Source organism: Callospermophilus lateralis, chromosome 17 (assembly GCF_048772815.1).
Source record: "Callospermophilus lateralis isolate mCalLat2 chromosome 17, mCalLat2.hap1, whole genome shotgun sequence".
Lineage (NCBI taxonomy): Eukaryota > Metazoa > Chordata > Mammalia > Rodentia > Sciuridae > Callospermophilus > Callospermophilus lateralis.
This window is the reverse complement of record NC_135321.1, coordinates 71,578,644-71,599,119: the sequence shown is the minus strand read 5'-3', so window position 1 is coordinate 71,599,119 and position 20,476 is coordinate 71,578,644. Positions and strand designations below refer to the sequence as shown.

Below are 20,476 nucleotides of genomic sequence, written 5' to 3'. Positions count from 1 at the left end.
ATTTAAATTCATATTATGATTTAGAATGGACTATCAGTCCTACCATACTACACAAAAAGATAACTCCTATCTATTATGATACAAACTATGCTCAGGTGTGCCCCAAACCCATGAGCTGACAAAAACAGTATATTTGCAATATCCATGAGCCACAGTGGTGATGCAAGGGGGTTGTTAGCTAATCCCAGATGGCACTCCTATAAGTGACACCATGGCAATAATATCTGCCTTTTATTTCTATTTATTTACCTAAGTAATTTATCTGAGAGTCAATTCTGTAAACCTTTTCCTTTCTCATTTATAAAATGGGCATGGATGTCCATAGCCCAAACTGGCTTTTGGCAATACCAAAGAGAACAAATGAAAGCACAGGTACAAATGCTTTGAAATGGTTTTGAAGTTACCTACAAAAGTTAAGTACAGGGGCTGGGGTTGTGGCTCAGTGGTAGAGCTCTTACCTATAACATGTGAGGCATTGAGTTCGATCCTCAGCACCACATATAAAAAAATAAATTAAATAAAGGTCCACTGACAACTAAAAAAATAAAAATAAAAAGTACAGGTTGAGTATGCCTTTCAGAAATGCTTGAGACCAGATAGATTTTTTTTTCTTTTGGAATATTTACATAAACACCATGAAATATCTTGGGGGTGAGACCAAGTCTAAACAGGAAATTCATCCATGTTTCATACATACTTTATACACATAGCCTGAAGGTAATTTTACGTACTATTTTTGACATGAAACCAAGTTTGTGTACACAAACCACCAGAATGGTTGAAAATCTTGAGTGTGGAGCATTGAGAATTTCAAATTTTTGGTTAGGGCTGCTTAACTTCAATTATTCTCACATGACTCAAAACAGACTGGTACAATAGTGAAGAGCTGAACCACTCACCATGGGCTGATCCTCATCAGTGGGATAGGGAAACAGGTGAAGAACACAGTGCCAAGGAGAAAAGGCTTCCTCCCCCACACGTCGGACAGAGCGCCTATGAGCGGGGCACTCAGAAAAGAGAGCAGGCCCTGGGAAAGAAACAGAAGCAAAGATTAGATTTGGGATGTGATTCCCCCAATTATCTGCAATTCTTATTTTCTAGATGCATTAGTTCCCCAAACAGAATAATTTGAAACATTAAATACAAACTAATTTTTTTTTAAATTCAAATTCACATTCTAAACATGCTATTAGAAATGGAAAAAAGGAGTTAAAAAGCTTGCTTTCTAGAAGAAAGAAAAAGATGATGTGAAACATATATCCATGGTTGGGTCTTAAGATTAAAATGCACTGAGCATACGGGAAGAAGCCAGAAACTTAATTCACCTTAATAAATACATAAGGCACACTGCTTCTGTGCACGGCTCAGGATTAATCGGTGCGATGAAGATACCAACAAACACATGCCTATACCTCAAAGGGCTTTACAGGGATAAAATATGAGTGTATATACCTTAAATATCGAAAAGAAAAGTGGATTCTTTGTCATTTAAAAGTAAAGATTCTCCCTGACTAGTGATTTCAGGAGGAAGGAACAACTCAATTTTTTCAGAGCTGAGGCTAAGGGAAAGTGAGTTTGAGACAAATAACATACACAGAAGCAAAGAAACTCACATCTTCCACTTGCCCATTATTTACCAGTCACTGCTAGCCACTTTTCATATCAACACTACAGATAAGGGAATGGGTGAGAATCAGTGATGGAAAAGGGTAGAAAAATGTTGGTAATTAATGAAACAGGTGATGACACAGGCATTCCTTATATTATTTCTTATTTTACACATTTAAATTTTCATAAAATATGTTTAAAAAATTTCTCTGGCCAGGGATGGTGGCACACACCTGTAATTCCAGTGACTCAGGTGAGGCAGGAGGATCACAAGTTCAAAGCCAGCCCCAGCAAATTAGTGAGGCCTACGCAACTTAGTGTGAACCTATCTCAAACAAAAAAACCCAAAACGCTTTGCATAACATATAAATAGGACTCACCAAAATCTGACCACTGACATAATATCCTAAGCTTTGGCTATACATAATGTTTGTGGTTTTCTGAATGTACCATGTTCCTTTGTGCATAGGCTCCCACTATGCCTGCTATCCTTCCCACACTTGGACCAGTAAGCTGCCAGTCATTCTTCCTGACCAGGAACAAGAAGCACCTCTTCCTCTAGCTAGTCTCTCAGCTAATGAAGCAGTATTCATTACATCATGGGGATAGGGTAAAGAGAAGGAGCATAATAAACAAATCTCCCCACATAATATATTGTCATTTCAAAACTTCACTGCAATTCTACTTTTTGCCTATCTTTTCTACTGTATTAAAAACAGAGTAGTATCAGAATGAGGAGGCTCCTTTTCATCTCTGTACCCTGAGGTCTATAATAGAACCCAGTTGGTGAACTGAACAGAACTTTTAAGAGTAAATCAACTCACAGAAGTTCCCAAGATCACATAGCTGGGAAGAAAAAGGAACAGATTCCAAACTCTCTTTGGCCACCAGTTAACCCTACACGAATTGTCCAGGAGAGCAGACGTGGGTAAAATAAAGTAAGTAGAGGTGAGAGGAGAACTCAATGGAAAGTGCAGTTGAAGAGAAAAGCTTTTTTGGCTCCTATGAAATGTAAACTTTACCCATGGCCCAGGAAATGAATCTTGACTCCTGAGCCACCATAGACATCAAGGGCATTTGATGTGGTCTCCTATCAAGAGTAATAGAAGATTAAATATGTTTCCTTTAAGAGCTAAAAGATGGCAGAAGAAGGGCTCAAATTTAGGACTTGTGATAATTAGTTTCATGTATTTTAGAAAACATTTTGTTACTTCAAAATCTCACAAGTAACAGTGAAGAACTGAGAAAATGAAAAGAAATTTAAGAGGGGAAGGCAGTAGAAAACAATAAATACAAACACCATCAAAACAGTAACAAAAACTTCTGAAGTACAAAGAACCCAGGAAAAGTTTCTGGATAATTTTGATTTCAGATTTCACACATTGCTAACATTGGGAATTTACGTGTGTGTGTGTGTGTGTGTGTGTGTGTGTGTGTGTTGTGGTGCTTGAGCCCTGCACATTCTCTACCATTGAGCCATGTGCCCAGCCCCATGTATGCCATTTTTAAATAACAGATATGAGAAGGCCAAGTATTAAAATTATATTTAAAATAATGTAGTTTGATAGAAAAAAAATATTGCCTCCTAGATTATGTATTTAAATTTCATTTTAATACCTACTTTAAATATTACTGAAATCAAATCCTCAATGACAATAACAGATACTAAAGGTATCTTCTGTTTTATTAAGATGCTGTAACAATTTAATAGAACACTTGCTTCTTCGGAAAACATATTTCCTAAAAATCAAAGATTTTTTGCTGTCAGTTAATTTCTTTACTACCCAAACTGGCCTTAAATTCCATCTGGCTACACTACTAGAGCTGTAGATTGAGCAGGACATTTTGTACTTTGATGGGTATGTACTTCATAAATATTGAAGCTGCAGAGTACAATTTGCAAGTAAGAACAAAATGCTTAAAAATTAAAACCAGACTGACATGAAAGCCCTAGTCTTCATGTGAAATATAGTCAGTTCTCATTACTCACAATGGTTATGTTTTATAAAGTCACCACAAACACTGTATTAGTGCACGTGGAACCAGAGCTCTCAGGGGAAACGAGGACAGTATGTGGCCTTGATCAACCTGATGGAAACACGCCCATCAAGCAGCTCAACACTTTTCCCTGCTCTGAGTGCATCTGCAAATGATCATGAAAGCACTATGAGCATTGATCTTGGGGTTAATACTTACCTATTGAGTAGGTGAATTCAAATATGGAATCTACAAATAACGAGATTGACTGTACTCATATCATACTACCATAACCCAACAAGTATAGGCCCTAATTTTACAAAGCAGCAACTAAAGCTCATTAAATTAAATTACCCAAAACATTTTTAAAGTTTATAAAGAATGGCAAATAAAACTCACCAAAAGCAAACATACACAAATTTTAAATTAGCAGTCATCATAGAAATTCAATCACAAATTTTCTTAACATATACAACTGGCAGAATATTTGATAATATATATAGTTTGGGTCAGTAGCCTTAAAACTAAAAATAGTATTTTGTGTCCCTTAAAAAAATCATAATTAACTTTATAACTAAGTTTGAGAGAATCATGGTACTTCTGAAAATTAAAGTATAAAGTCATATATTTCTGAAGATTTAATTTTTTCCATAAAAACTGTTAACACTTTTGGGCAAAACTGGAGTTTCCTTTAATAAGTCAAGAGGAACTTGCAACAAGTAAACACTGGTAACCCCATATTATATTCATTCTTATTTTTCTTATTGTACTGGGGACTGAACTTAGGACTTTATGAATGCTACGCAACAACTCTACCACCCAATTACATTCCCAGTCCTTATACAATAGTTTAATAACAATGATTTTTAAATTTCTTCTATTCCTTAAAACTAAATCAAAGAAAAATCTCACATCAATGGAACTGCTATTCTTTTTCATATAACTGACAAATACAGATCTTTTAGTGCAAAAACAATTTTTAAAACAGGCTCATCATTATGTCGTAGGACCTGAGACTTTGCACATAGTATAGAGCTTCCTTCCCAGAGTGCCTATCAATCAGTTTAATAGGGAAAAAAAGCAAGCCACATAATGTGAAGTTAATTCAATTACATGAGGGCCAGGAAAGGAGATCTGTAAAACATGGGGAGCTATGTGCTGTAGAATCCAAGGGAAGCAATATAGGCAAGAGAGCTGGGGATTCTGAGAGATGGAGAAGGGAAGGCAAGAAAAGCAGGGAGGAGTCTCCAGGAGAAAGCAGAAAAAAATAAAAGAAAAAGGAAAGTTAAAAGGCTTTCCTGAATCTTAGAAATAAGCCACTGCTTCAAACTTCTCATTACAAGAAAGCTTAGCAGGTCTTAAAGCAGCAATAATAACTGCCAGCACTCACACACACCACACTGATCTACACATTTCACAAGAATCCACCTCTCTGTGAGGTGGGTGCTACCAGAGTTAGTAAGTAGCCTATAGGCCCAGGGTTCCCAGCTGCAGAAGTGGGATTCAGCTCATGTATCTGTGTAGCTCCACAGCTTGAGCTCTAACCTCTAGGCCCATGATTCAGACCAATTATTAAACTAATTTAATAATTAGTCTAATATAAAAAGTCTAATATAAAAGATCACAATATAATATATGAAGTCATCTGTCTCAGGCTATTTTAATGGTTTTTAAAAAGATGACAAAAGGACAATCTTTATTTCAGTTCCAAGTATTTTTTTTTGGGGGGGGGGTGTATGTGCGCACGTGTATAGGTGTACTTATGAAAAGCATTCTGTGCCTAGAATTAATAACTTGAAAGATGTCCTGTTTTTTCCCTGAGATTTCTTAACATTATCAGACAATAGTTTTTGTGCACTTTATGCTAAACTACTATGCTAAGCACTACTTGATTTAAAATGCAGGGGACACGTCATAGCAATTCCTAGGACTACAGAAAACCATTAAATTCCCTGGAAAAGTGTCCTGGTAGAGGAACAGAAGGTCATGTGGCTATATTCTTGATAAAAATCAAATTGAACAGTGAAGTCTACAACAGGAAGAAAATATCAGTGTCAGTGAGTTGTGAGGATCCCTCAGAGTGAACCCTCAAGCTGGCTCCCAGGGTCTTCCCTGGCAGCAATGTGAAATCTAAGTGTGTCAGTCAGCTTCTCACCATTGTAACCAAAAATTTGACAAGAACAACTTGAAGGAAGGTTATTTTGGCTCATGGTTTCAGAGGTTCTCAATCCATGGTTGGTCAATTCCACTGCTCTGGACTGGAGGTGAGGCAGAACATCATGGCAGAACATGGTAGCCAGGAAGTAGAGATTGAGAGCCAGAAGCCAGGGAAAGATATGTCATTCCCAAAGGCATGCCTCCAGTGACCCAGCCATATTCCACCTGCCTACAGTAATCACCCACTAATCCAAATTATACATCCATCAAATGGATTAGTCTACTGATCAGGAGGCTCTCATAATCTTCACACCCACCTGGAATTGGATTAATCTTGTTTCTTTGATGTCTTGAATCTCTAGATGCTTTAAATTGGTTTGAGTCATTGATGAAGATATCAAATTTTGTATAAAAAATAACACCTACTAACAAAAGGGCTCTTATTAATAACTTTAAAGTTTCAGGAGGTTTTGAAGTAGACATTGGGCAACTGGATCAGCTATTTCAATGAAGAAAATAGTTACAAATAATGCTCATGTTGACCATAACTTTGGTGATGGTTAGTTTTATGTGTCAGTTTAGTGAGGCTATAGAATCCAGTTATTTAACCAAACACCAGTCTAGGTGTTGGTGTTGACAACATCTGTAATTAGTTGGCCCTAAGGAAAAGGAATCACTCTCAGTAATGTAGGCATGCCTCATGCAAACAGGTGAAGGCTACAGCAGCAACACATGAAGCTGACAATCTGCTAGATGCCTTACCAATTTCAGCCTTGCCAGCCCCCACAGCCAACCATTAAAATAATCCTCATTACAATAAAATAGAGTGTGTGTGTGTATACACACACACACACATACACACACACACACACTCTATTGGTTTTGTTTCTTTGGAGAACCCTGACTGATACAAGTTTTCTTTGCTAGTCAGACAACAACTTCTGTCATATGTTTAAATTTCATAAAAAGAAAAACTGCTGTGGGCTGGGGCTATAGCTCAGTGGTAGAATGTGTGAGACCTTGGGTTTGATCCCCAGCACCAAGAAAATATAAAATAAAGAAGAAAAGAAAAGAAAAGAAAGGAAGGGAGGAAGGAAGGAAGGAAGGAAGGAAGAAAGACTGCTTTAGTCAGGCATGGTGGAACATGCCTGAAATCCCAGCAACTTGGGAGGCTGAGGCAGGAAGATTCTAAGTTTGAGGTCAGCCTAGGTTAAACCTTGCATCAAAATTAAAAAAAAAAAAAAAAGACTGGGAATGTAGCTCAGTGGTAGAATACTCCCATGCTAAATCCCCAGTGCTACCAAATCAAAACAAAACAAAGAAAAAGGTGGGCACAGTGGCACATGCCTATAATCCCAGGAGCTCCAGTGGCTGAGGGAAGAGGATTGCCAGTTCAAAGCCAGTCTTGGCAAAATCGAGATGCTAAGCAACTCAGTGAGACCCTGTCTCTAAATAAAATACAAAATAGGGCTGGGGACGTGGCTCAGAAAATGACTGGAAAGTCTGGGAATCTGAGAAGTGGAATCAGTCTGAGAATTTTTTTTTTCCTTTATAACTGTTAAGTTGAACAGGTACTAAATTAAAAATTATTAAATAATGAGGAAATACTTGTAAAGTAGTGATTAAAGAACTGCACAATTTCCATTGGAAAAATAAAGCATTTGAATGATACTTCACAAAAGTTAAGCACAAAACACATGTAAAAATACACAGTTTCATTTGTAATCAGAGAAATAAAAGTAAAATTGATCGTCTAGTTGGGAATGGTGGCACATGACTGCAATAGATACTCAGGAGGCCAAGGCAGAAGGATCCAAGTTCAAAGCCAGGTTGGTCAATTTAGTAAGATCCTGTCCTAGAATTAAAAAAAGGGGGGGGGGGGGTTTGGGGATGTAACTCAGTGGTAAAGTGCTCCAGGGTTCAATCCCCAATACTACCAAAATAATAATAATAAAACATAATTTTCAAGCCACTGAACAGATAAATATCTGAAAAACAACATCTACATGAGTGTATGATGAGACAGACATTACACAACACTGGTGGGATTGTGAGATGGCACAATTGCTCTAGAAGATATGTAAGATCCTAAAAAAATACCCAACTTAATTATACCTTTACAACTCTAATTTTAAGAATCAACACAAGATTCAAGGTAAGATTTTTAAAAATTTTAGTATAAAATTATCTTCAATAGTTTGAAAACCATCAAGAAGGGAAATGGTAAATATATTATGGTATAATGGAATAGAATATAATCATCACAAATAACACAGGCAAGTCCTTGCTTTGTAAGGCAGTATGGGACTGTCAAATGACAGTACAAAATGATCTTGATTATTCAATGACTGATACAAATTTTTGTAAAAATACTAAAAAATTCTCTTACTGTCTTCACTAATAACTATTTCTAATGATTTACAGAAAATAGTCAAATGTTTATTTAGTATACTAATTTATACAATTTCAAAATCATTGAGTATTAAAGAGTTTTACTTCTTTGTAAGAAAAAAATTAATAATAGAATTCTAGGAAGATGGTAGAGTAGAAAGTACATGGAATCTGTTTTCCCACCTAGCAGCAACTAATTTTGGTAGAATCTGAGTGATAATAATTACTTTAGAATTCTGCAGTGTACTGCAGACTTACAATTTCCAGGAAAATATAATTAATTTCTATCAATTTCAGCTCTTGGCACTGCAGCCCATTTTCTACCCCAGCCCCACAGCAGGAAGCTAGGCAGTGTTTCTGGAATAATCTGCATACAATGTGTGGAGGCCAGCATTCTCCCCAAAGTACTAGAGATCTATGATCTGATCACTGACTGCTGCCTTCCATAGCAGAAATGCAGGCAAAGAGGCCTTGTTACTGCCCCTCCTACTGTGGCTAAAGTATCTTCTGGGGGACTTATAGGTCCAATGCCCTTTTTTCTCTTTCTCTTTATTTCTCGTTTTCTCCTTCTTGAAGGCAGATATTAAAGATTAGGATATTTGAAAGCAACTGCACATACACTAATAAGTATAAGTAACCATATATCCAGCGGAAGTCACAGACTAAGAATATACCTTAAGTCTATATCTCAGGCTGATCCCTGGCCCACAGTTTAAAAAAAAAAGAAGAAAAAAGAAAAACAAAACCCCCAGCAAACCCTGGAGAATCTGATCATCAGAAGAAAACAAAACCAGAATCTGTACCTGAAAAAGATCCAATAGCAGATCCAAGGACTTTAAAGTTAACTAACTTAAAGATGCTAAAGGAACTAAAGGAAGAGGTGTGTGGGGAAAGTCAATAAAATGATATAAGAAGTAAATGGAAATATCATGACTAGACAGAAAACCTAAAAAAGAAATCAAACAAAAACTCTGGAGCTGAAAGATACACTAACTAAATTAAAAAAAAAAAAATGTAGTGGTAGATGGAAAGTGTGCTTTTATTTCTTTCATTTTTATGTGGTGCTGAGGATCTTACCCAGTGCCTCACACATGCTAGGCAAGTGATCTGCTACTGAGCCCCAGCCCCAGCCCCCAATAACTGAAAATTTAAAGTCACTTAAAGGATTCAAAGGCAAATTTGAGCAGGCAGAATACACAAACTTGAAAAATCAACAATGGAAATTAGCTTGAAGAACAGAAAGACAACTATAGAAAAGTGAACAGATCCTAAAGGATCCTGGGATACCATCAAGCAGTCTAAAATATGCACAGTGGGAGTCTAAGAAGAAGAAAAAGAAAGAGGAAGAGAGACAATCTGAAGAAATAATGCTTGAAAACTTCAAGTTTTTTTTATTACCTGTTTTTATTAGTACATTATAGTTACACATATTAGTGGGGTTCATTTTGCCATAATCACACATGCATGGAATATAATGGAATATTGCCCATTTCAGACCCCGCAAACTTTCAAATTTTGATGAAAGACATGAATGAAAATAAATCAATAAATTCCAAGATGAACTCAGTTTCAAAACACAGTATAACAGAATCTTGAAAGAAGCAAGAGAGAAGAAACTGAACACTGAACACATAATGAACCACTGATAACATATCAGCATACTGCTTTTCTGGGACTTGAGAGGCCAGAAAGCAGTAGACTGATACTGCCAGGCTGACCAAAAAAAACCAAAACAAAAACCTTCACGTGATTGTGATTCCCTTTTCATAATTTTTCCTGCATATACATATATGTGTATGTGTGTATGTGTGTGTGTGTGTATAAACACACATGTATGCTAAAATAAAACAGAACTATGTTTATGTCCTGTTTCACACATTATGTTCTTCAAACACATGTTCCTTATATGTTTACACGATATCATGTCTGTATCACAATGTATTTGTTTGTTCATTTAATTTTAAGGCATTTTAATTGTTTCCATGTTTACTGTTACAAATAAAACTATAGTAGCCCTTTACCTAAATTTTTTTAAAATTTTTTATTTATTTTATTCATTTTAGTTGTTGATGGACCTTTATTTATTTATTTTTTATTTATATGTGGTGCTGAGAATCGAACCCAGTGCCTCACACATTCAAGGCAAGTGCTCTACCACTGAGCCACAAGCCCAGCCCCTACCTGAATCTTTGAGTAACTCTATTTAATTGAATAACTTTATAGAAATAAAAATTACTTTGTTAAAATAAATGAATTCTCTCTTTCTCTGCAGTGCTGGGGATCCATTCCTGGGACCTCCTGCATGCTACAAAAGCACATTATCATTGAGCTATATCCCCAGCTTATATGAGTATTTTCAAAGATGCATTCCAGAAAAAGCTAAACCGATTTATCCTCTTATCAGCACTGTGTGGGGGCCATCCCACCAAACACTGAATAAGTTAGTTCTTGTCAATTTAAAATTTTTACCAATTTGATGTATAACGTTACCTAATTTAAGTTAGCTTCTTTGGTTATTTTTACACCGATGCCTTTTTTAAGCTGCCAGGCTTCTTTCCTTGCCCTTTTGGGATATTGTTCCTTTTCTTATGGCTTTACTCTGACCATACTCACATGTCAAGAAGAGTATTCCTTCTTCCATTACATACATTACAAATAACATTTTTTCATTTGTCTTTTAATTTTGATGCTGATTGTTTCAATTTACCAACGTTTAAAATGCCAAAATAATGGACTCATTGGGGGGTGGGGGCGGGGGGGTCCCAGGGACTGAACTCAGGGGCACTGAGCCACATCCCCAGCCCCATTTGTGTTTTATTTAGAGACAGGGTCTCACTGAGTTGCTTAGGGCCTTGCTTTTGCTGAGCTGGCTTTGAACTCACAATCCTCCTGCCTCAGCCTCACAAGCCTCTGGGATTATAGGTGTGCACTACCATGCCCGGCATAACAAACTCATTCTTTTCCTTTATGAATTCCTTTTCTAAAATGAAATTCTTCCTCAAACTAGAAAGAAAAATGTTCACTAATATTTCATTCTAATAGTTCGGTTTTGTTTTCGACGTTATTTTTCTTTGCTACATTCAGTATTTAGTACATGAATATACAGTGTTGAGCGGGGGCTGTACCTCAGTGGTAGAGCGCTTGCCTAGCATGTGTGAAGCACTGGGTTTGATCCTCAACAGTACATTAAAAATAAATAAACAAAATAAAGGTATTGTGTCCATCTACAACTAAAAAAAGTATTTTAAAAAATACAGTGTTAAGAGCTATTATACATACTATCTTTTAATTCTCACAAGGACCCTATTAGAAAGTACTCTTATCTTTCCCAATTCCTAAATAATCAAGCTGAGGTTTAGGGAGGTCAAATCATTCAACTAAGTCAACATAGTTAATAAGATGCAGAGAAGAGATTTTAAGCTAAGGCAATCTGAAGCCCTACACATTCCCACTGTAGTAATAGGCATATTAAGAAATCTTAATAAAGCTATGTTTTACTGTAGAAGTGTAATCTTTATGTCTTTACCCTGAAACAGTAACCAATTATTAAAAATATTTAAGACCATATTGAAATTCAGCAATTCCTTATTGAAGCCCATGCATAAACTGAAATACCTTTTCCTTTTCTTTTTGGGGAAGAGAGAGACGGGGGGGGGGGGGGGGGGGGGGGAGGGAGGGAGGGAGGGAGGGAGAGAATGAGAATATAAATATTTTTTGTAGATGGAGACAACACAATGCCTTTATTTTTATGTGAGAATCGAACCCAGGTCCCACCTGTGCTAGGCGAGCACTCTACCGCTGAGCCACAATCCCAGCCCAATACCTTTTCTTTTCTATCTTCTAGAATAACACTGTGGATGTTCCTTGGTGGAAGCATGGCATCATGCTCATCTTTATAGACTCAGTTGGTTTTATTTTGCAGAACCAGACACATAAAACACACTTTATTAAATAGTTTCTCCACAAGACCTTCCTGAGAACTACTGTATTTAAGGATACACTTAACTATAGTTTTATCAATTTTTTTCTCTCATGAATTTTAGTTTTTTTTTTCTTAATCTACCGTGCTCATAAGCTGGTGATCACACCATTCTTAATGATATTCTTCCTTCTCTTACTGAGTATTAAAAATTTGTTCTTTCAACTTTATTTAAACTGACTGTATCCTCAAATCCTTTCCAAAAACAGGCAAAGAATAAATAATATTAATTAAAGTTGATGCTGCTCAAAGCTGGGAATCCAAATTTCTATGGCTGAATTCAACAAATTACTAGGGCACAATTTTAAGTGTGTTGTTATGCATAAAGCATAATTATAAACAGATTCACAGTATCTAAGCTGGGAAGGGCACATTAGACCTTATACCCACAGACTTTACTATCATCTTTTCTGGTACATATCACATTAAAATTGAGATAATGAATTAAGACTATTTTAAATCAAGTAGTAAAACTAAATAAATATCCAACTGAATTCTGATGCTTCCTTCTGCCTCAGACTCAAAGTCTATCTGATAAAAATAAAAGGAGGCCTGTAAAGTATTCACATTATTTTTAACAGTAAACCAATCTATGACTAATGTATTTGTGTTGATTTTAGTCTGACTTTGATAAGTCAACTAAAAATTTAAAGTCTCCAGAGCAAGTAGTAATTGCTTCCCTAAGAATCACTTAAATCTCCAAAGTTGAACTACTTAAGAATTCATAATTTTGTTTCATTCCGAACCACACAAAAATTGTTCTTACCTTTACACCTTGAATGAGACCATTCATGAGGAATGTGTGTTGAGGAAATGTTTCATGTAGAACCTACAAAAAAACAAACATCAAGACATATTCAAATGTAAATTAAAAGGAAAGATTTCTGCTTCTACTAATGGCAAGCTACAGAAATAAGATGAACCCTGTAATAAAAAATTATAAAATACTACATGAAATGCAGAAAAAAAATCTTAAAGACATGAAAAGGTAATAACACAGTGAGGCAAAAAGGTAAGCCCAGCACTTAAAGTTGCTTATCACTAAACATTTGTAACAAAAATTGAATCATTCAATGGCTTCTACCCTCAACTAACAACAACTTTAAGTAGATGCCCTCAAAGGTTTATACAAACTCAGTGACCTAGTTTCATAACACCTAGGTAGTTCAGAAAAATCACAAGCCTTAGATTTATACAAATTACCTCCGGATGCCTAGAAAACTCAAAATCACTTCTAAAGAAGCCATGACTGAGGCTTCAAATCAATCATACATGTATTTTTTCAAATGAACAGCACTTAATCACAGGTAACCTTGTACAAAAGGAAAAAGAGTCTACAAGCAAGGAAAAAACACTAAACAAGACAAAAGGAAAAAAAATCACATAGAAACAGATCCCTCAAAATGTCAAATTTTGGAATTACCCAATACAGACTTTAAAAATGAATATGCTTACTATGTTCTAAGATATAGAACACATGATTAAAAACTTTTTTTTTTTTTTGTGGACTACATTCAAACTTGAGATTCTGTCTTAGCTTCCTAAAAAGTAGGGGTTACAGGCATGCACTACCATGCTCAGCTCGGCCATGTCTTTTTAGATATATCATTCAAAGCACAATCTATGAAAAAATAAATCAATAATATAGATTTCATTAAAATTAAAAGATTTATGCTCTGTAAAAGACACTGTCAAGAGAACAAAAAGCCACAGACTGAGAGAACATTTGCAAAAAAAACAAACAAACTCATAAAGGACTGTTAACTAAAACTTTATAAAGAATTAAGGTTCAACAATAAGAAAACTAACAATTTGATTAAAAAATGTGCCTGCCACCAAAGAATATATAAGGTGTCAAATAAGCATATGAAAAGATGCAGTATACTATGTTATCAGAAAATGCAATTAAAACCAGATACCATTTCACACCTATCAGAATGGCCCACATCTATAATATTGACAACTCCAAAACTAATGAAGATGTGGGGCAACAGAAATTCTCATTCATTGCTAGTGGGAATACAAAACAGTACCAGTTTGGAAGACAGACTGAGTGGTTTCTTAGAAAACTAAACATACTCTTTTTGATACTGGGAATTGAACCCATGGGCACTTAACTGCTGAGCCACATCCCTAGTTCTTTTTATTTTATTTTTTTATTTTGAGACAGAGACTTGCTAAGTTGCTGAGGCTGGCTCAGAGCTTACAATCCTCCTGCCTCAGCCTCCTGAGGGGATTGCAGGCATGCAAAACCACTCCTGGCTGAACATACTCTTACCAAATGATTCAGGAGTCATGCTTCTTGGTATTTACCCAAAGAAGCTGAAAACTTACATCTACATAAAAATTTGCACAGAAATATTCAAAGTAGTCTTTAAAACTACCAGACTTGAAAGCAAACAAAATGTCCTTCAGTAGGTGAATGGATAAATAAACTGTGGTAAATACATTCTATGGCTAGAAGAAAATGAGCTATCAAGCCATGAAAAGACACATAAGAACCATAAATGCATATTCCTAAGTGACAGACACTAATCTGAAAAGATTATTGTACTGCATGATTCCAAATACATGACCTTTTTTGGAAAGGCAATGCTATGAAGAAAATAAAAAGACACTGGTTGCCAGGGTTTGTGAATAGGGAAGAGATGACTAGGTGGAACGGAGAATAATGGGCAGTAAAACTACTCTGTATGATACTACAGTAGTAGCTACACATCATCATGCATTTGTCAAAACCCACAGAATAAAGAACACAAAATGTGAACCCTAAAGTTAACTATGGACTTTTGGTAATAATAATGTGTCACTCTGGGTGCATCAACTATAACAAATGAACCACTGTGGTGGGGAATGATGATGGTTGGCAGAGGCTTACATGTACTGGGGCAAGAAAGATAGGAAACCTCTGTACCTTCCTCTCAATTTTCTTTTGAACTTACAACTCCTCTTAAAGAAAATAATAAAGTCTTTTATTTAAAAAGAAAAGAATAAAGTCTTTTATTGGGCATGGTGGCCAACATGTAATTCCAGTGGCTGGGGAGGCGAGGCTGAGGCAGGAGGATCTTGAGTTCAAAGCCAGCCTCAGCAATTTAGCCCTAAGCCTAAGCAATTCAGCAAGACGCCGTCTCTAAATAAAATATATTAAAAAAAAAGGCTGAGGATGTGGCTCAGTGGTAAGCATCCCTGGTATCCTCCTCACAAAAAAAAAAAAAAAAAAAAAAAAAAAAGAATAAAGTCTTAAAAAAATGAAACTAAAATCCATTCAAAAATTATTTCCAATCTTAGTATTTGAACATTATTGTTTATACTCAGGAGAAAGAAACACAAATAAAGGATATTGAGTATCTCAATGGAATATCATCAAAGTTCTCTGAAAAATCTTCCCAAAATAATATAGGTGCTGGACGTGGCGGTGCACACCTGTATGTAATCCGAGTCTCATGAAGCTGAGGCAGAAGGATCATGAGTTCAAAGCCAGCCTTAGCAAAAGTGAGGGGCTAAGCAACTTAGTGAGATCCTGTCTCTAAATAAAATAAAAAATAGGCTAGGGATGTGGCTCAGTGCCCCTGAGTTCAATCCCCAGTACCCTCCCCGCCACCAAAAAAAAAACCAACAAAACATGGGTTATAGGGATATAGACATTCTTCTTTTAAAATTAAAAAATACTGATCAAGATAGGAATTTGCTATGTGCATCATAAAAATACAGCAAACTAGCAAAACTAGCAATATTTATATTAAAAAAAGTCTCTGATCCTGGGTATGCCAGTTATTATCCCATTACCTCTTGGTCCCACATTTCTCCCTTCCATACTCCACTGAGTTGGACCAACAACGGTAGGAAGCTGGAGACATTTCTGAGACCTCTATTACCCAATGGCTTCCTCTTAGTCCTTGTCAGTGGGAAACAGAGCTGAGGGAAGTGCTGTTGCTGAACAGTGCATTAACTCCAGGGCTGCCCTCACCTACCAAAGGCACAGCAGTGCTGATTCTTCCCTGCCCCCACCTCCATACTCACCCTCCAACCTCGACCTTCCCTATAACAATTCTACATGGAAATGATCTGAACATGCACCCTCTTTGTGCAAGTGCTGCAACCTAGGAAGCAGAGACAATCACTTAAGTCTAGCAGAACCACAGCCATGCACGAATGGCGCACATTCATTGAGCTCCACATTAAACACACTAGATCCACTATGATTTTCAGCACTGTGGGACCATCTGGTCCCATCTGGTCAACTCACACTATTTAATTCATCTAAAAAATTTCTATATTCACATGTTAATCTGTATTTTAACAGCTTTTCTGTTTCCTATCCCTCATCCCAAAAGGGAAACAATAAAATCTTCAATTGGAGAGATAAATAAAACAAGTCAACAGTAAATAAGTATATACAACATTTTTTAGACGGCTAACTTTCATCATAAAATAAAGTAACAGTAAAGAAACACACAATATTCTACTCAAAACTTTTTTTTTGAGGGGGAGGCAGGGTGTACTGGGCATTGAACTCAGGGGCACAAAACCAAAGAGCCACCTCCCCAGCCCTTTTGTATTTTATTTAGAGACAGGGTCTCATTGAGTTGCTTAGTGCCTCACTTTTGCTGAGGCTGGCTTTGAACTCATGATCCTTCTGCCTCAGCCTCTTGAGCTGCTGGGATTACAGGCATCCGCCGTCATGCCTGGCCTCTACTCAAACTTTTAATGATAAATTTAAAAACTCAAAGTATACATATAATTTAACTACAAAAGAAAATAACTGGCTGGGTGCAGTGGCCCACATCTGTAACCACACATCTTAATCTTCTACTCAAGAAGATTAAGTTCAAGGCCAGCCTAGGCAATCAAGTGACACATGCCTCAAAATCTCAAAAAAGGATTGGGAATATAGCTCAGTGGTAGAGCACTTGCCTAGAATGTGCAAGGCCAAGTGTTCAAACTTGAGTGCAATTGGGGGGGATAAAAAAGAAAGAAAGAAAAAGATAAGAACTCTTATCAAAGAATAAAGTAAACCCAATGACAGAAGGTTCAACAAATAGATAAGATCAAGGGTTTTATTTTTAATATCTCCTTTTATAAGAAAATCTCAATGGAGGCATCTTATTTAAAACAACAACAAAAAAAAGGATTACAGTAAACATAAAATATAATTTGCTTACCACTTAACAAAAAAGTAACTTAGAAAGTTTTGAGAATTGAACTGTTTTCCAATGCAAAAAAACTAAGAAATATCTGCACATATATAAACATATGCCTACACATTACATACACATGCCCACAGCTGTGTTTCTCTATTCCAATAATGAAACAGAAGAAATGTGCAAGTAGAACCTATAACATCCCTGGAAAACCAAGAATAGTGAGGTACTTCTGGATGATCCAGAGTAGATAGTGAAAAGCTGACACAAAACCTGTGAGTTGAAGCAAAGTAATGTTTGAGGGGGGAGAGAAGACCTTTGAAGAAATAAATTTTCCAGAACCTAGGAAGAACCCTCCATCAGGATGGGGGGGCGGGGGAAACAGCCACAAGTGAATGTATTATTAAAAGATCACAAAATAAGCTCGCTGGTATCCTGTTCTCAGAGCTGCAGACCTTCATAATGACCCCATGATAAAAATCACAAGTATAGTTCTTTGAAGTGGGATTTCTAAGCAGGACACATGCAGGATTAAAGGGGGTGGGATTAAAAAGGATAGTGATGCAGATTACTTATGACTGGCCAAACTGGCACAACGCCCTATAAACACACTAAAGAAATCACAGGGTACCCACATTTCATCCAGAGCCATAACCAGTCCCTGCATTAAGCTACCAGAAATGTGTTTAGACATATACGTCTGTAAACTGATGGGTAATGCACTTTTGACTCATTGTTTTTTAAAGTGTGAATGTCAACGTGTGAATTTCAGAAGATTTGACCAACATCCATGATTTGTAGCTTCTCATAGGATCCCAGAAGATCTAAAATTACCATGTTGCTAATTGGCTGAGTAAAGAGATTGTGGCTGCTGCTGTTCCAACCACAGCACAGCACACTCTTACCCCACCTCATGCATTTATCACCACTTGCCTGGCCCCAGAAGACATTTTATTTCTCAATCCCTAATCTGTATTTTTACTTGTAAATATTACAGATACACAAAATTTAGCAAAAAAAAAAAAAAAGTAAAGTAAACCATTCAAAATAACAAAAAGGACACACACACACAAAAAAAGGAAAAAATAATCTACTTCACCTCCACCAGCTAATAATGAAAGGAAACAAACAAGCCTTAAAGTAAGTATAAATATTCCCCAAGTGATTTAAGATACTACATGCATTACAAACAACACACTGCACAATTATAGACCTGCACCAAATGAAGCAACACACAAGAAAGTCTTCAAGAATTGATTACAGAAGAAAATTCAGAAAGAACAACAACATCAGAATGGAGATATATCAGAGTAGACACAATACTATCTGTATAAAATGTTAACAATATTTTGTGGTATTTAAAAATAATCAGCCATTTAAAAATGTAAAAATCATTCTTATCACAGAAACAGTACGAAAGCAGAGAGTAAGCCAGATATAGACCAAGGACAGTGTGGAAACCTGTGAGACCTAAGAGGAAAGACAATTCTTGTTAATGTTCGTCTTCTCATCAGATGAAATGGATGTAGAAGTCAGAGATATGAAAGTATTGAAAAAAATCTAACAAAATGGGAATGCACACTAAAACATTTCATATCCCAAATTTTAAGACAATGGTAACCACTGGAAGGTCTCCTTGTCTTGTCATGTCAGTACTTCTTGTAACTATATTGTTGAAATCAGCAGAGGTCTTTTTTTAAGCACTTGCTTGTTTGCTGATATGAAAGTATATAACAGTACAGAAACAAATGCCCAGCAAAGCTCACTGCATCTGTTTGGTTAATGATCATTACAGCATCATAGTTGGCTGTGCAAGAGAAGGCAAAGATTTAACAAATATTGTTAACATACTACAGATACTTTACTGGGTGGTACTTATTTTAATAATTATCAAGCACACAAACAGGCAGGTTTTGGGCACTTTGTTCACAAAACCACTAGTAAATCACCAGGTGAACCTGGGACATCTTGTGATTCCAGAAAGCAAGATAGTCTCCGTGTGACTATAGTTATTAAGAGCATTTCCTTTACTTCCTTTCCACATGAAGAGCAAATTATCCAATGAAGTGCCTGTGTATTGTGACAAAAACTCCTAGCATACAGTCCTATCCTTTACCAGCCACCCTAACTCAAAAACAAAAACAAAACAAAGCAAAAGAACAACAAAAACAAAACAATGATTAAGCGAAGAAGACAGGAGGGCTGGCTAACAAAGCAAAAAAAGAGGATGACAAGACAGACTATGTGTTCACTGAATGATGAAAGGAATGGGCACATTATCTTGAGAGTCAGCAAGGAGAGGGAACAAAAATTGAATGTGGCAGAAAAGTGTTTAAAAAGCATTCTTTGGATTTTCAGGCCATCACATGAAAAGGATGAGGGAGTGGGGAATATTGAACTCCTGAATCTCTAGCAGGATTTCAAGGTCAGCTTGCCAAATAGAATCTGTAAATTACAAGAAATAAAATTCTTTACTTATAAGAACTAACATTAAGCATGTCTTTATCAAAATAAGTGCCCAATTTAAATACTTATGAAGATACCAAAATTGATCAGATTACTTTATTTAAAATAAATTGAAGTCAGGGGACTCTGAGAGGATGCATGTTTGTACTAGAGGGCAGAATGTCAGGCAGGAACATAAGATGAGAGAAAAGTCAACTTTTAAGTATAAACCACCATCACCACAACTCCTACTACTAGAAGGTAAGGCCAGTTTTAAAAATTTGTTCCAGAAGTTTAGGGGTAAGTCCTTTCTGTTTAATAAACAAACTAAACTGTAAGCTAGGTCATGGCTACATAACAAAGGCAACAAATCTCAAGGAGCAAATGACTTTACTAAGAAGTAAACTGCCTACACTGTTTCAAATAGATCCTAATCGTTGCTAGAAAGTAGGGTTACTCAGACTGTCAAAAATATTAATACATATGCACTTTTCTGGACTGCCAAATTATGCTCTCAACACTTTTTTTTTTATCTTGATGGAAACAAGAAAGAATGCTGTCCACTTAGTAAAGGAAAAAAATGAACAAACAAAAAGAGCACATGTAAATCAACATTTTAACAGTTATGCCATGGTGGATGATGGACTCAAGATGCCAAGGACTAGAAATTGGAAAATAGCAAACTCCTGCATTAAAAAAGAAGATAGGGCTGGGGATATAGCTCAGTTGGTAAGTGCTTTCCTCACATGCACAAGGCCATGGATTCAATCCCTAGCAA

General features: G+C 36.3%; 1 protein-coding gene across 2 annotated transcripts in view; it reads right to left on the bottom strand.

The window, feature by feature from the left end:
* Positions 1–20,476, bottom strand: part of Slc71a2 (solute carrier family 71 member 2) — a 63,870-nt gene that overhangs the window by 18,739 nt on the left and 24,655 nt on the right. For both annotated transcript variants that reach the window (XM_076837362.2, XM_076837363.2), the window contains exons 3-4: positions 12,879–12,941; positions 900–1,027 (exon numbers count right to left, since the gene is read on the bottom strand). In XM_076837362.2, the coding sequence (XP_076693477.1) occupies positions 900–1,027; positions 12,879–12,941 (191 nt within the window). The remainder of the gene's footprint in view (positions 1–899; positions 1,028–12,878; positions 12,942–20,476) is intronic.